Below are 14,432 nucleotides of genomic sequence, written 5' to 3' on the forward strand. Positions count from 1 at the left end.
TAGATCTCATGCATATGGGTTTGACGGTGTGGAAAGCTGCTTGTATGCTGTGATCATAGCCGCAAACAGTGAAAGGTTTGACGGTGTGGGACACTGGAGTGTTGATTGTATTGACACTTTATGATATGATGCAAAAAACTACGGACTACAAGAGGCATAGCTTTTGAATTACAGTAGAAGACTTTTTTGAGATAGAATAATAGTTTTCATTTCAATGATTACATCATTAGTAAAGAACGGCATAAATATTGCTGAAGGATTTCAAAGCAGTAAATGTGTAAAGCCTTATATATTACACAACAATGATTAATTGTGAAAGTTATGAAGATATAACCGTTTGAAGATTCAAGGGAAGATCGTTCATCATTGATAAAGAGACAACACACCATCTGGTTATTACATGAATAGAATGTTATTTCATGTTTAAGCTATGGTCTTGTAGTTGGAATGAATGTGCAGTGTGGTATTGTGGATAGGTATAGTATGAATGAGTGTATGAATGTCAATATGGTAGAGGGAAATAATTGATATTGCTCATGATGAAAATTGATAAAATGTGTTAAAAGCATATGAAAAAATAAAAAAACAATATTTTTGATTATAATGCTGAAATAGTGGTTTAAAGGTGTATTTAGTAAATATTTGGTAACCTCTAAAATCTAGTTGATCTCATCCAGTAATATGCATATTCGTAGGAGAAATCCTGAAAATCCTTCCTTGCACTAGGCCATCCCTCAATTTCAATGCTACTGATTTCCCCATTCCTGGCCAAACTCAAACCCCCTCAAAACCTCAATATTTAAATGAAGACTTGTCAAGCTGGAAGGCTTTTGGAGCTGGGAAAGGATTATGGCCTCAATACTTGCTCCATTACTGAGAACACTGACTGAAACATCTCCAGTGTGCTGCTGAAGGAGGATGGTGTCTCAGACCCACCACTAGGATTTTAAGAAGATCTTTACTTTAGAGTTCCCCCTTCCTTCTTACAACTGCAAAAAACACACACTTCAAATTCCACAGTAATTCAGAGGAGCTGGAACAAAGTAATATCTATATGGTAGGTAAATCATGCCCCCCTATTGTTAGCAAGTTTTATGAAACAGCTTATGTTTGTGTGTTGTGTGAGAATTTTCTCTCCATGCCAAATCTGGTTCTGCTTGAAAATGGGCCAGATCAGACAGTTCCAGAGAAATATGCCCTCCCTCCTTTTTATTCTATTGGAGTAGCAGTTTGTTTCTGCAGCACAGAAACAAATATAATGAAAAATATCTGTTAGGGAACTGCTCCAATCTCTCTCCTCTTCCCTACTGGTCACAAATGCACAACGCGCCACCACATACACATAATGCACTCAGGTGGAGTGGAAATAATTTCCTATCCCCAAAGAACAGCCTTTGTGTGACTCCAATATAGATTTCCTTTTCTTTCTTAATTTTACTGTGAAACCTACTGACTGAATCATACAATCTTCTTATTGCTTGCTGTGTATACTGCCAACTAATATTAGCTGCTAGAGCTAGGGCCAAATTAAAGCACTGGCAAACTAGGCACATGTCTAAGGCCTAAACATTTTTCTTTTGTGGGGAAGGGGAAGGGGCCCTGTCAGATGTACCAATGAGATTAGGATTGCCAACTGTTTTTTTCAGGTTTCTACAAATTTCTCCATTAATATCTGGAAAAGGATTGTTAACGTGTCTAGACATTTTTCAGAGTTTAAGATCTTTATCTGCAATTCTATCCTCCACCTCCATGTAAGTGAGCCTATCCTGCCTGCTTCTAAAGTAACTAGCAATATAGACTGTGGGTTGGGTCAGAACTGGAAGGCTAATCTAATCACAGAATTCAGGTGGTGGAACCACGGGAATACACAAGTGAAACTTCTGCATGAACTGGGGAGGAGAACTGAACTCAACGAGAGGCGCTTGGCTGACCTTGGGAAAAAAAAAAGCAAGTGAGCGTCCATGGAGGAGGGGTGGAAATGGAAAACATGGGATGAGGGTGATGAAGGGAAAGAGGGAAGCAAGTATGAATTTACCCATGAGTTACCATCTCTAGGAAAACATGACTAAAGCCTGGTGACTTTAATCATGTCTTTCCAGACACATTCACATAATTACCTGGGAAAATTCCTTTCAAAAATGTCCTGACTCCATTCTCTCTATATCCCTTCAGAAGGGCATCAAAGGAAGCTGAACAATTTTCTGTTGTTCCTTCCATTTGTGAAGCCTTTTTACTGATTATAGAGTTTTATACTTTGGACACACTGACTGTAACTATCACATTTTGGGGTGGCCCACTCTTGGCCATGGAGGATGAAAATTACTCACCCAGCTTTCCTGTTCTCAGCTCACTATTCTATTCATAGGCCAGTCCATTCAAAGCATTTGGGGAACTGAGGAACTGAGTTCGATTCCCACTTCAGGCACAGGCAGCTCCTTGTGACTCTGGGCAAGTCACTTAACCCTCCATTGCCCCATGTAAGCCGCATTGAGCCTGTCATGAGTGGGAAAGCGCGGGGTACAAATGTAACCAAAAAAAAAAAAAAGTCCCCTGCTCACCCACTGCACCCAAAAAGAGGCCCTGCATTTTCCCTACACTACTTATTGAGAGATGGAGGGGGGAGCCATGAACAAAGATCCTGGTATGGGGAAGGGGGCGCATGGAAAGAGTGAATGAAACTAAGCAGGGGCTTCAGAAAAGAAGTAAATGGGGTCTATGAGCACAGATAATGTATATTTATCTAGCACCTAACATAACCTTAATCCTGCCTTGGCTGTAGAACAGCGACACTCCTGCCAACTGCAAAATCCTTATTTTGAAACCTGCTATCAGCGGCACCTAATGGTTTCATATATATTGCACATCTGGTTTAAGTATTCTTCCCAAACCAACAGAATGTTTGGGTACTAGTCAAGCTACCCCTCCCCTCCCCTCTCCCATTCATCAAAGACACACAAATTCTATGAGCCATGCCCCAAGTGCTTTCTCCACTTGTTTAAAATTATGGTATGTAACTAAGTTCAATTGCAATTGTCTATGATTATTGGCATCATTTACTTACCAGGTTTTCCTTCTTGGAATAATTATGCTTTCATCTGTATCTTGAGAAATTAAAACACAAAACAATTACATTTACTTAGACACAGGAGCTCTTTTCTCTCTCTCTTTTTTTTTTTTAATATCCAAAAAAGATGACATTAATAATGGTCTAAACATGATGTGGTCTGTTAGCCCATGCTGCTACAAATCCATATACAGGTACACCATGAAGTTTTGCTATTTCTACTGTTTCTGTCTTGGATCACCTGTTCTGAGCTAGCAACTTGACACAGAATAAGGAGCAACAATTGATGTTTATTTGAATAGCCAGTAACACTACCTAATCATAGGGCTGTTTTTGGATATGCAGGTATTGTCCTGCATGGCTAGACTGAGTCCAGAAAACTCACTTCATTTAGTTATCAACATTTAACAATATATGGTGTCTTCTGACCTCTGCAAGGCATTATAATTGGCCCTGTACATTCAGAGAGAGTTAAATCAATCCTTAATCCAATTCACAATTTAATACAGTTGATAACATGATAAACAAATCAATCACTTCAGTTGCATTAAATCAGATTAGGAATTATGTACACACAGAGTGAGTCTCTGTGATTAGCCTCTCTCCCAGAGAAGAGGAACTATCAGTAGCTAGAAATATGAAAATCTGCAGCCACTGCAGTAACCACAGCAGCAGCAGCAATGCAGGTGAAAAATCACTATGGATTACTAACTCAGAGGGAAAAAAACAAGCAGCACTACTGCTGCAGCACAGAGAGTTCAAGCTCTCCACATGCTGGATTTATGACCCAAGTACAGCGGTAAACAGGTTGGGGGGGGGGGGGGGGGGAAATACTCTTCCCAGTATGCACAGAGGCACTGAGTGCAGAACACAGGTGTTCATAAAGGCTAATCAAAGAGGAGCGCAGAAATGCAAGGACCTGGTCCATTATACAGACATGTAATCTGTTACACACAGACAGTACAAGCTGCCTTAAGTAATGGGGACAAAGCATGGTGACATGTCAACTTTTTTTTTTTTTTAATTCTTTCCAACCTAATCAAACTCCTGCAAGATGGCCGAAGGGAGAGGAGCTCCGAAACTGAGCTCCTCAGGTCCTGAGTGGCCCGGCCCTCGAACTTATCCCGACATCTCACCCGAGCCCAACCAGGGCCGTAGTTCACTGGTGCGATTGGCTCGCCCTGTTCGGCAGATCACCCACAGCCGAGGCCGTGCGGTGAGAGATCCCTTGCTGCGGCGGCAGCAGTGACGGTGCCCACGCCGGAACGTTAAACTCACTCAACTCGCCCTGCCCTGCAACCGGAGCACAGGGAGAAATCGGGCGACGAAGCATCCAGGGCTACGGCGGTGACGGCGGCAGCAGTGGCGCCTCAACTGTGCGGGAGGGCTTCTGGTGTTCTGGCACCCAAGACCCAGGGTGGTAACACACGTACGCTGGTGGCCGAAGTGGTCCACCCGAACAGGGAGCCCTGATTCCCCCTCCTCCTCGAACTGAGGCGGCACCTGGATCATGCGGGAGAGCTTCCGCTGCCCTGGCACCCGAGACCCAGCGGACCCAGGGAGGTGACACAAGCCGGCGGCAGAAGTGGTCCTCCCGTTCAGGGAGCCCTGATTCCCCCGCCTCCCCGAACTGCGGCGGCACCTGGATCGTGCAGGAGGGCTTCTGTTGACCTGGTGCCCGAGACCCAGCGGACCCAGGGAGGTGACAAGTGCGCCAACGGCTGAAGAGGCCCACCCGAACCAATAGTCCCGATTTCCCCCCCCCCCCCCCCCCCCCCCCGAGCCGCCAGCATCTGGTGCACCTGGAGCTGCTGCTTGCCGGAGGAGGCAGGCTGAGAAAAGGGAAGAGGACACGCAGGTGTCCTGCTGCGGACTGGAACAGCGTCGCCGAGCTGGTGCCTACTGACCGACAACCTGGGAGCCTGCATTGACTCCGGAAGGAGCCGGAGTGGACGACGACAGGACCGAGGCGACGACACACAGAAGTTGCGACCGCGTTATGCAGCAGCTGATGAAGAGAGCTGAGTCCGGGCTCACCGATGGCACGGGCCCAGGATCTGAGGCGAGTCTGCTGCTTGTTATTCTAGTTCTACTTTATTTTATTTTTATTATTACTTTAATTCTATTCCAAATTTTGAGGCAAGCCTGCTGTCTGTTAACCCGGTTCTATTTTATTTTTTTTATTATTACTTTATTTTTATTCTAAATTTCATTTCGGAGAAGCACCTTGACAGCATGAACACCTCACCAGAGCTCTAACGCTGAATCTGTTGTCTGTTATCCTAGTTCTATTGTATTTTTACTACTATTTTATTACTTGAAGCGCTATTTGCATTTTTATTTTTGGAGAAGCACCTTGGCAGCTTGACGTACCTCACCGGAGCTCTGACTCTGCTAGCTCTATTTTTATTTCTTATCTTTTATCTTCTATTCCCTATCTGACAATCTGGTCTACCCCTGCAACTCTGGGTCTACTGGATTCCTCAAAACCAAAGGAAACCTTAGCTCTGTCTGCCTGAATCTCACTGGGAGGTGTTAAGTGCAGCTAATTGCCTCCTATCTGCCAGCATTGGCCACATCCCAAAAACAATCAAACTTAAGTACCATTATTGTCTTCCAATAATCCCTCCCTGCAGAAGAGTTACCCCTTCCCCTTCAAACCATCAACTACCAAGGCAAATAGGGAATAATAAAAGGAAACCACCCTTGCACTGGCAAACCTAATCACATTTTTAACATCCTAAGGAGCACAAGTGGGAGTAAATCCAGAACAGAGTATCTCAACAGCTAAAGGACAGAATCCAGCCATCAACGAATACACACCAAAATGAATATCTCAAGAATGTTCCTATTAATCTACTCACTAACACTGATCCAACAAACACTAACCACCCCTCTCACAGAAACCAACACTATACGCACATTATTTAACCATCAAAGACTGATCAAGTACGTCACAACTCATCAAACCGACAACCCTTAATTAACGGAAATACACAGACTTGCAGACATACACAGCAAAAGTCAAAGAAGGGTCCTAACAAACCCACCTCGACCAAGAAACGAAACCTACTAAAAATCCACACAACACCAAACGCTGAAGCACCAATCCAAACAATTCATACGGGCTACATTAACGCAAGACCTGCAGTGAACAAAACAGAAATACTAACCGATTGGATCATGGCAGAAAAACTTGACCTGCTTTTCATCACTGAAACCTGGATCCACGACCAAAAAGACCCCATAATACTAGACCTGTGCCCTCCAGAATGCAAAATCATACATTGGACCATGAAGGAAAAGAGAGGTGGAGGCATAGCACTAATCTACAGATCTAACTTCACCATTGAAACCACAGCTGAGTCCATGACACCTCAACTTGAAATTGCCTCAATCAAAATACACAACAAAACCCTAGGCGACTATTTGAACTGTGTCCTGTTCTAGAGACCCCCAGGCAACTGGAACGAAGCTCAGACAAATTTCATGGACTTCATTTCCAACACATGCATAGCCAACCCCAAAGTACTAATACTAGGAGACATCAACCTACACTTAGACGACCCAAACTCAACCAATACACGCGAATGCAAGGATTTCCTCCAACTGTGGGATCTCGAATGCCCACTTATACAAACAAACCACGTCAAAGGGCACACACTCGACCTTATCTCACACAAACTCTCAACAGACCAGAACCTAACCTTAACAGATATTAAATGGACTGAAACACCATGGTCTGACCACTACAAACTAAACTTATCCATACACTGGCAGAAGGTAAAATTATGTATCATACCTGATAATTTTCTTTCCATTAATCATAGCTGATCAATCCATAGACTGGTGGGTTGTGTCCATCTACCAGCAGGTGGAGATAGAGAGCAAACTTTTGCCTCCCTATATGTGGTCATGTGCTGCCGGAAACTCCTCAGTATGTCGATATCAAAGTTCCATCCGCAGGACTCAGCACTTAGAGAATTACACCCAGAAAGGGGCACTCTGCCCAGCTCACCACCGCCGAAACGGGGGAGGGGAATTAACCCAGCTCATCCCCACACAAGTGGGGGAGGGGAATCCGTCCAGCTCATCCCCGCGGAGCGGGGGAGGGACACCACACCCGCCGATGCGGGGGGATCTGGCTTATCCTGCAACCGCGGGAGGAGCTGACTGACCCTAACACCGCCAAAGCGGGAGGGGTACAAAGCTGCCCTACAGCCGCAAGAAGCGGGAGGGAGTGCCGGCAGAATTTAAGTCTCAATCCAGCCCCGTAAAACGGAGGGGAGAGGAATGCAGCAGCTCACTGTAACACAAACTCGTCTCAACTCTTGAAGAATCCAAGTGAAAAAACTTGAACACGAAGTCCTCCTGAAGTAACTGAAGACTAAACTTGAACCTAAAATTCAACCAGAATATAAACAGTACAGATATCTGGGAGGGGCTATGGATTGATCAGCTATGATTAATGGAAAGAAAATTATCAGGTATGATACATAATTTTACCTTCCATATCATCAAGCTGATCAATCCATAGACTGGTGGGATGTACCGAAGCAGTACTCACCCAGGGCGGGACATTGAAATCCCTGACCTCAACACTGAAGCTCCAAACCGGGCCTCGGCCCGTGCCGCCACAGTCAAGCGGTAATGCTTGGAGAATGTATGGGCCGATGCCCAAGTTGCCGCCTTGCATATCTCTTCCAAGGAGACGGACCCGGCCTCTGCCATCGAGGCCGCCTGAGCTCTAGTGGAGTGAGCCTTCAGCTGGATAGGCGGCACCTTCCCTGCGGCCACATAAGCCGCTGCAATGGCTTCCTTGACCCATCTTGCCACTGTAGGCTTAGCAGCCTGCAGACCCTTACGAGGACCTGCAAACAGGACAAACAGATGATCCGATTTCCGGAAATCATTGGTCACTTCCAAGTATCTGATGATGACTCGTCTCACATCTAGATATTTGAGAGCAGAGTACTCCTCTGGGTAGTCCTCCCTACGAAAGGAAGGGAGACAGAGCTGCTGATTCACATGGAAGCGAGAAACAATCTTGGGCAGGAAGGAAGGCACTGTGCGAATAGTCACTCCTGCCTCAGTGAACTGCAGAAAAGGCTCTCGACATGAGAGCGCCTGGAGCTCGGAAACTCTTCTGGCTGAAGTGATAGCCACCAAAAAGACTGCTTTCAACGTCAGGTCTTTCAGAGATGCCCTCGACAAGGGTTCAAAAGGCGGCTTCTGTAATGCTCTTAGCACCAGATTGAGATTCCACGCAGGCACCACCGAGTGCAGAGGAGGGCGCAGGTGATTAACTCCCTTGAGAAAACGCACCACATCTGGCTGCGAAGCCAGGAAAGCACCCTTCAGGCGGCCCCTGAAGCAAGCCAGGGCCGCTACCTGGACTTTAAGGGAACTGAGCGACAGGCCTTTCTCCAGACCTTCTTGCAGGAACGCCAACACTGAAGAAATTGGAGCAGTGAAGGGAGAAAGTGAGCCTGCTTCACACCACGCTGCAAAGATACGCCAAACTCTGGCGTAAGCAGTAGAAGTAGAGCGCTTCCTCGCTCTCAGCATAGTGGCGATGACCTTGTCTGAGAAGCCCTTCTTTCTCAGACGCTGCCGCTCAATAGCCAGGCCGTAAGATCAAAGGGGGAGGGATCCTCCATCACCACGGGACCCTGATGCAACAGGCCCTGCTCCACTGGCAGCCGCAGAGGATCGTCGACTGAGAGCCTGATCAAGTCCGCATACCAGGGACGTCTGGGCCAATCCGGACCCACCAGGATTATCCGGCCTGGATGCTTTGCCACCTGGTCTAGCACCCTGCCCAGCATGGGCCAGGGCGGGAACACATAGAGAAGCTCTTGTGTCGGCCACTGTTGGAGAAGAGCATCTACTCCCAGGGATCGAGGGTCCCGTCCTCTGCTGAAAAAGCGCGGCACTTGGCAATTGGCCGATGACGCCATCAGATCTAGGCTCGGCTGGCCCCAGCGCTTCGTGATGTCCAAGAACGCCCGAGCAGATAGCTGCCACTCTCCGGGCTCCAAGGTATGGCGACTGAGAAAGTCCGCCTTGACATTCATGACTCCGGCAATGTGGGCCGCTGACAGCTGTTCCAGGTTCGCTTCTGCCCACTGGCATAGATTCATAGCCTCCTTGGCTAGAGGGGCGCTCTTGGTACCTCCCTGGCGGTTGACATAGGCCACAGCCGTGGCATTGTCCGACAGGACCCGTACTGGCTTCAACGCCAGTACCGGGATGAACTCCAAAAGCGCCAACCGAATGGCTCTGAGTTCCAGGAGGTTGATAGACCACTTTGCCTCTGCAGGAGACCAGAGCCCCTGCGCTGTCCTTCCCAAGCAGTGGGCTCCCCAGCCCGACAAAGAGGCGTCCGTCGTGACAACAATCCACTCCGGGGTCACCAGAAGCATTCCCGCAGACAACTTGTCTGTCTGCATCCACCAGCTCAGCGCCTTGCGCACTGCTGGGTCCAAGGGAAGGCGCACAGCATAATCCTCCGACATCGGAGTCCAGCGCTGCAGCAGAGAGTGTTGTAGTGGTCTCATATGAGCCCTGGCCCAGGGCACTACTTCCATCGTGGCCGTCATAGAGCCCAACAGCTGCATATAGTCCCAAGCCCAAAGAGGAGAGGCTACTAGGAACTGGTCCACCTGAGCCTGAAGTTTGACAATCCGATTGTCTGGCAGGAACACTCTGCCCACTTGGGTGTCGAATCGAACTCCCAGATACTCCAGGGACTGAGTCGGGCGCAGCTGGCTCTTCTCCCAGTTGATGATCCATCCCAGGGAGCTCAAAAGAGCAACTACCCGGTCCACAGCTTTGCCGCACTCTGCATAAGAGGGGGCTCGGATCAACCAGTCGTCCAGATAAGGATGGACTTGTACTCCTTCCTTTCGCAGGAAGGCCGCTATGACCACCATTACTTTGGAAAAGGTCCGCGGAGCAGTAGCCAACCCGAAAGGGAGGGCTCTGAACTGGAAGTGTCGTCCCAGGACTGCAAAACGCAGAAAGCGTTGATGAGGAGGCCAGATGGGAATATGCAGGTACGCTTCCTTGATGTCCAAGGAAGCCAAGAACTCTCCTGCCTTCACTGCCGCTATAACAGAGCGGAGAGTCTCCGTGCGAAAGTGCCGCACTTTCAAGGCCCGATTGACCCCTTTGAGGTCGAGGATAGGCCGGACAGAACCTCCTTTCTTTGGTACCACAAAGTACCGTATTTTTCGGACTATAAGACGCACTTTTTTCCCCCAAAATTTGGGAGGAAAATGGGGGGTGCGTCTTATAGTCCGAAGGTAGCGTTTTTGGACCTCCGTTCCGTACTTACAGGATTCCATGTTCCCTGGTGGTCTAGTGACGTCGGGGCAGGAAAGAGCCCCCTCTTTCCTGCCCATCGCGCTGCTCTCCGTGCTTCTCAATGCTTTCTGACGGTCTCGGCGAGATTCAAAATGGCCGCCGAGAATCTCGGCGGCCATTTTGAATCTCGCCGAGACCGTCAGAAAGCATTGAGAAGCACGGAGAGCAGCGCGATGGGCAGGAAAGAGGGGGCTCTTTCCTGCCCCGACGTCACTAGACCACCAGGGAACATGGAATCCTGTAAGTACGGGACGGAGGTCCAAAACCCGGACAAGACGCACCGGAGCACCTAGGTTTTAGAGGAGGGAAAGAGGAAAATTTTTTTTTCCTATTTCCCTCCTCTAAAACCTAGGTGCGTCTTATGGTCCGGTGCGTCTTATAGTCCGAAAAATACGGTAAATGGAGTAACGTCCCTTGCCAATCTGAATTTCTGGCACCAGAACGACCGCACCCAGGTGGATCAGGTTGTCCAAGGTCTGCTGCACTGCCACAGCTTTGACCGGAGACTTGCAGGGAGAGAGTACCAACCCGTCTCTTAAGGGTCGGCAGAACTCTAGCTTGTAGCCGTCTCTGATGACTTCCAGCACCCAAGCGTCTGAAGTTATTGTGGTCCACTCGCCCAGAAACGAGGACAGCCGTCCTCCAATCTGCACTGGGGTGTGGACCAAGGCCCCGTCATTGGGTACGAGACCCTGGGGGAGGACCGGAGGGAGCACCTCCGAGACGGCGGTCTCTGCGAAAGGAATGCTGCTTGGGGGAGAAACTCCTCTTGAAGGAAGAGGGGGCAGAGGAGCCCGACCTGCCCGGGCGATACCGACGGGCTTCCTGAAACCGTCCTCTGGAGGTACCGGGGCGAGTACTAGCCCGAGCCCTGACCTCTGGTAACTTCTTGCCCTTAGACGTGCCGAGATCGGTCACGATTTTGTCCAGCTCGACCCCAAAGAGCAGCTTGCCTTTAAAAGGCAATTTAGCTAGGCGGGATTTAGAGGCGTGGTCAACAGACCAATGCTTTAGCCAAAGCCACCGCCGCGCAGAGATTGTCTGAGCCATGCCTTTAGCTGAGGCCCTCAAGACATCATACAGCAAGTCTGCCAAATAGGCTAAGCCCGATTCCAGGGCCGGCCAATCAGCCCTCAAGGAATGATCCGAGGGGGAAGCCCGCTGCACCATAGTCAGGCACGCCCTGGCCACATAGGAGCCGCAAACTGAGGCCTGCAAACTTAAAGCAGCCGCCTCAAAGGACGACCTTAAGGCCGCCTCCAATCTTCTGTCTTGGGCGTCCTTTAGGGCCGTTCCACCTTCCACCGGCAACGCCGTTTTCTTAGTCACCGCAGTGATTAAAGAATCCACGGTAGGCCACAGATAGGCCTCACGTTCACTTTCAGGCAAAGGATAGAGGCGGGACATAGCCCTAGCCACTTTAAGGCTTGCTTCCGGGACATCCCACTGAGCCGAAATTAAGGTGTGCATGGCATCATGCACGTGGAAGGTTCTAGGCGGGCGCTTCGTCCCCAGCATAATGGCAGAGCCAATAGGGGCTGAGGGAGAGACGTCCTCCGGAGAGGAAATCTTCAAAATGCCCATGGCCTGCACTAACAGGTTGGGCAAATCCTCTGAGCTAAAAAGCCGCGCTGCAGAGGGGTCATCTGCTCCAACCGAGCGGGAATCCGTCTCCTCCAAGGAATCCGCAAAGGACCGTTGGGAGAACTCAGATACGCTGCCCTCATCTACATCGGAGGAGACAAAGTCCTCCAAGGCCTGGGAATCAACCCGAGGGCGTTTACCTCCGGGGACCTCAACCTCTTTACCAGACGAGGGAGCAGGGGCAGCGTTTTGCATAAGGAAGGCCTGATGCAGCAGCAAAACAAACTCGGGGGAGAAACCCCCCAGACTGTGCACTTCCGCAGCCTGGGCTACAGCCCTAGACGCACCCTCAACCGGCGCTCGCAAGAGCGGGGGAGGGACATGCTGCGCATCCAAGATGGCGTCCGGCGCGACACTCCGCGAAGGAGCCGCGCGGGAAGAACGGCGCTTAACTTTAGCCGCTTTTGTGCCATCGCCCAAATTAAGGGCGTTCATGGCATTAATGTCTCCTACCTCAAGGGCGGCCCAAGAAGAAGCCGTCCGAGCCGCGTGGCCGGCCAAGATGGCGGAGGCGAGCAGCGGGGGATGGGCGTTTATGGCGGGAAAAACCGCCACGCCGGAGGAAGGACCGGGACACTCATCGGTCACGAAACTGTCACCCAACAAGGGCGAATCAGACTTTAAAACCCCCGCATCCCCTCTAGAAGCGCCCAAGCGATCTGGGGAGCGACTCTTTGCGCCCTCGCCCTCCGACGCCATATGCCACGTGGAGATCAATCGGGGAACCCCCTGCCCGCTATAAAAAGGTAAAAATTACCTGCTTTCCGCTCCGAGCTGTAACGACCTGGTGTCCCAGTGAGTAGCTGCAATAAACGTTTAAATAAACATCGAAATAAACGCCTTTAAGTACGTTCAAAATTTTTTTTTTTTTTTTTAACGGAGCCAGCGGGAGGGGGGGAGAAAAGGAGGGACCTGGCGCCACCAGGTTTGCACTTGCTCAAGAAGAGCCCTCAACCCCAGGCACTCAACAAAACCTAAAAATTAGGCTTGGAGGCCTAGCCAGAGCTGCTGCTGTGTGTGACCACCACCTGCTGAGATAGAGAACATACTGAGGAGTTTCCGGCAGCACATGACCACATATAGGGAGGCAAAAGTTTGCTCTCTATCTCCACCTGCTGGTAGATGGACACAACCCACCAGTCTATGGATTGATCAGCTTGATGATATGGAAGAAGGAATTACATAAAATACAAAAGCATACATCCTACAGCTCAAGAGGTCAAGTAGACAAGAAAACATTCTGGCAACTGAAATATAACAACGAATGGTCAGCACAAACAGACTCCACTCACTACCTAGCAGAATGGGGAAAAAAGATGCAAAAGCATCCTAGACAAAATTGCACCCCTCCAAACAAAAACATCATATAAATACAACTCTATACCATGGCTCACAGATGAACTGAAAAAGCATAAAACACTATGTCAGCAACTCGAAAGAGCATGGAAAAAGATACAAAGCTAACACACACTCTACGCATGGAAACAATCATTAAGGAAATACAAATACGCAATAAAACAAACCAAAAGACTATACTATAAATCTAAGATAGGACCAGATGCCAAAGACACAAGGAAACTATACCAACTCATGAACAAACTTCTAGACACCAGTCCGGTCACTACCTCAAACACAGACATTCAAACTGCAGATCAACTTGCCAAGCAGTTCAAAGACAAAATTATAAACCTTCGCAAAACACTACCCCAGGACAACACAGACATCGAAAACTTCCTCGACGAACTGGACTCAACCACAGGAGAACACCCGACCGACCGAATTTAGCCAAATTTCGCCATCCTTACCATCGATGAAGTCGCACAAGCGATCAACAGGCTCTCCAACACTCACTGTAACCTCGACGCCTGCCCCAATTACCTAATAAAATCCGCCCCTGACCGCTTCATAGCAGATCTGACATCTCATATAAATTACATGCTTCAACAAGGTCTCTTTCCCACAGAAAATGGCAACATCCTACTCACACCGATAACTAAAGACACAAAAAAAAACAATAAGCGATATCAACTACCGTCCGGTAGCATCCATCCCACTTATAGTCAAATTGATGGAAAGCTTGGTAACCAAACAATTTACACAGTATATAAACAAATTCTCAATATTACACGAATCACAGTCAGGTTTCCGCCCCCTCCACAGTACTGAAACAGTACTAATCACTCTACTAGCCAAATTCAAACAGGAAATAACGATTGGAATAAACAATCTCCTCCTCCAATTCGATTTATCCAGTGCCTTTGACATGGTGAACCACAATATCCTAATATGGCTACTAGATAAGTTCAGGATAGGTGGAAACATACTCAACTGGATCAAGGGTTTCCTCACCACAAGA

General features: G+C 48.6%; 1 protein-coding gene across 2 annotated transcripts in view; it reads right to left on the bottom strand.

Moving 5' to 3' along the window:
- The window catches only part of PTCD3 (pentatricopeptide repeat domain 3), a 221,769-nt gene that overhangs the window by 155,505 nt on the left and 51,832 nt on the right, over window positions 1-14,432 (bottom strand). For both annotated transcript variants that reach the window (XM_030191059.1, XM_030191062.1), the window contains exon 3: window positions 3,062-3,101. In XM_030191059.1, coding sequence (XP_030046919.1) covers window positions 3,062-3,101 — 40 coding nt within the window. The remainder of the gene's footprint in view (window positions 1-3,061; window positions 3,102-14,432) is intronic.

The sequence above is a fragment of the Microcaecilia unicolor genome, chromosome 2 (genome assembly GCF_901765095.1).
Source record: "Microcaecilia unicolor chromosome 2, aMicUni1.1, whole genome shotgun sequence".
Taxonomy (NCBI): Eukaryota; Metazoa; Chordata; class Amphibia; order Gymnophiona; family Siphonopidae; genus Microcaecilia; species Microcaecilia unicolor.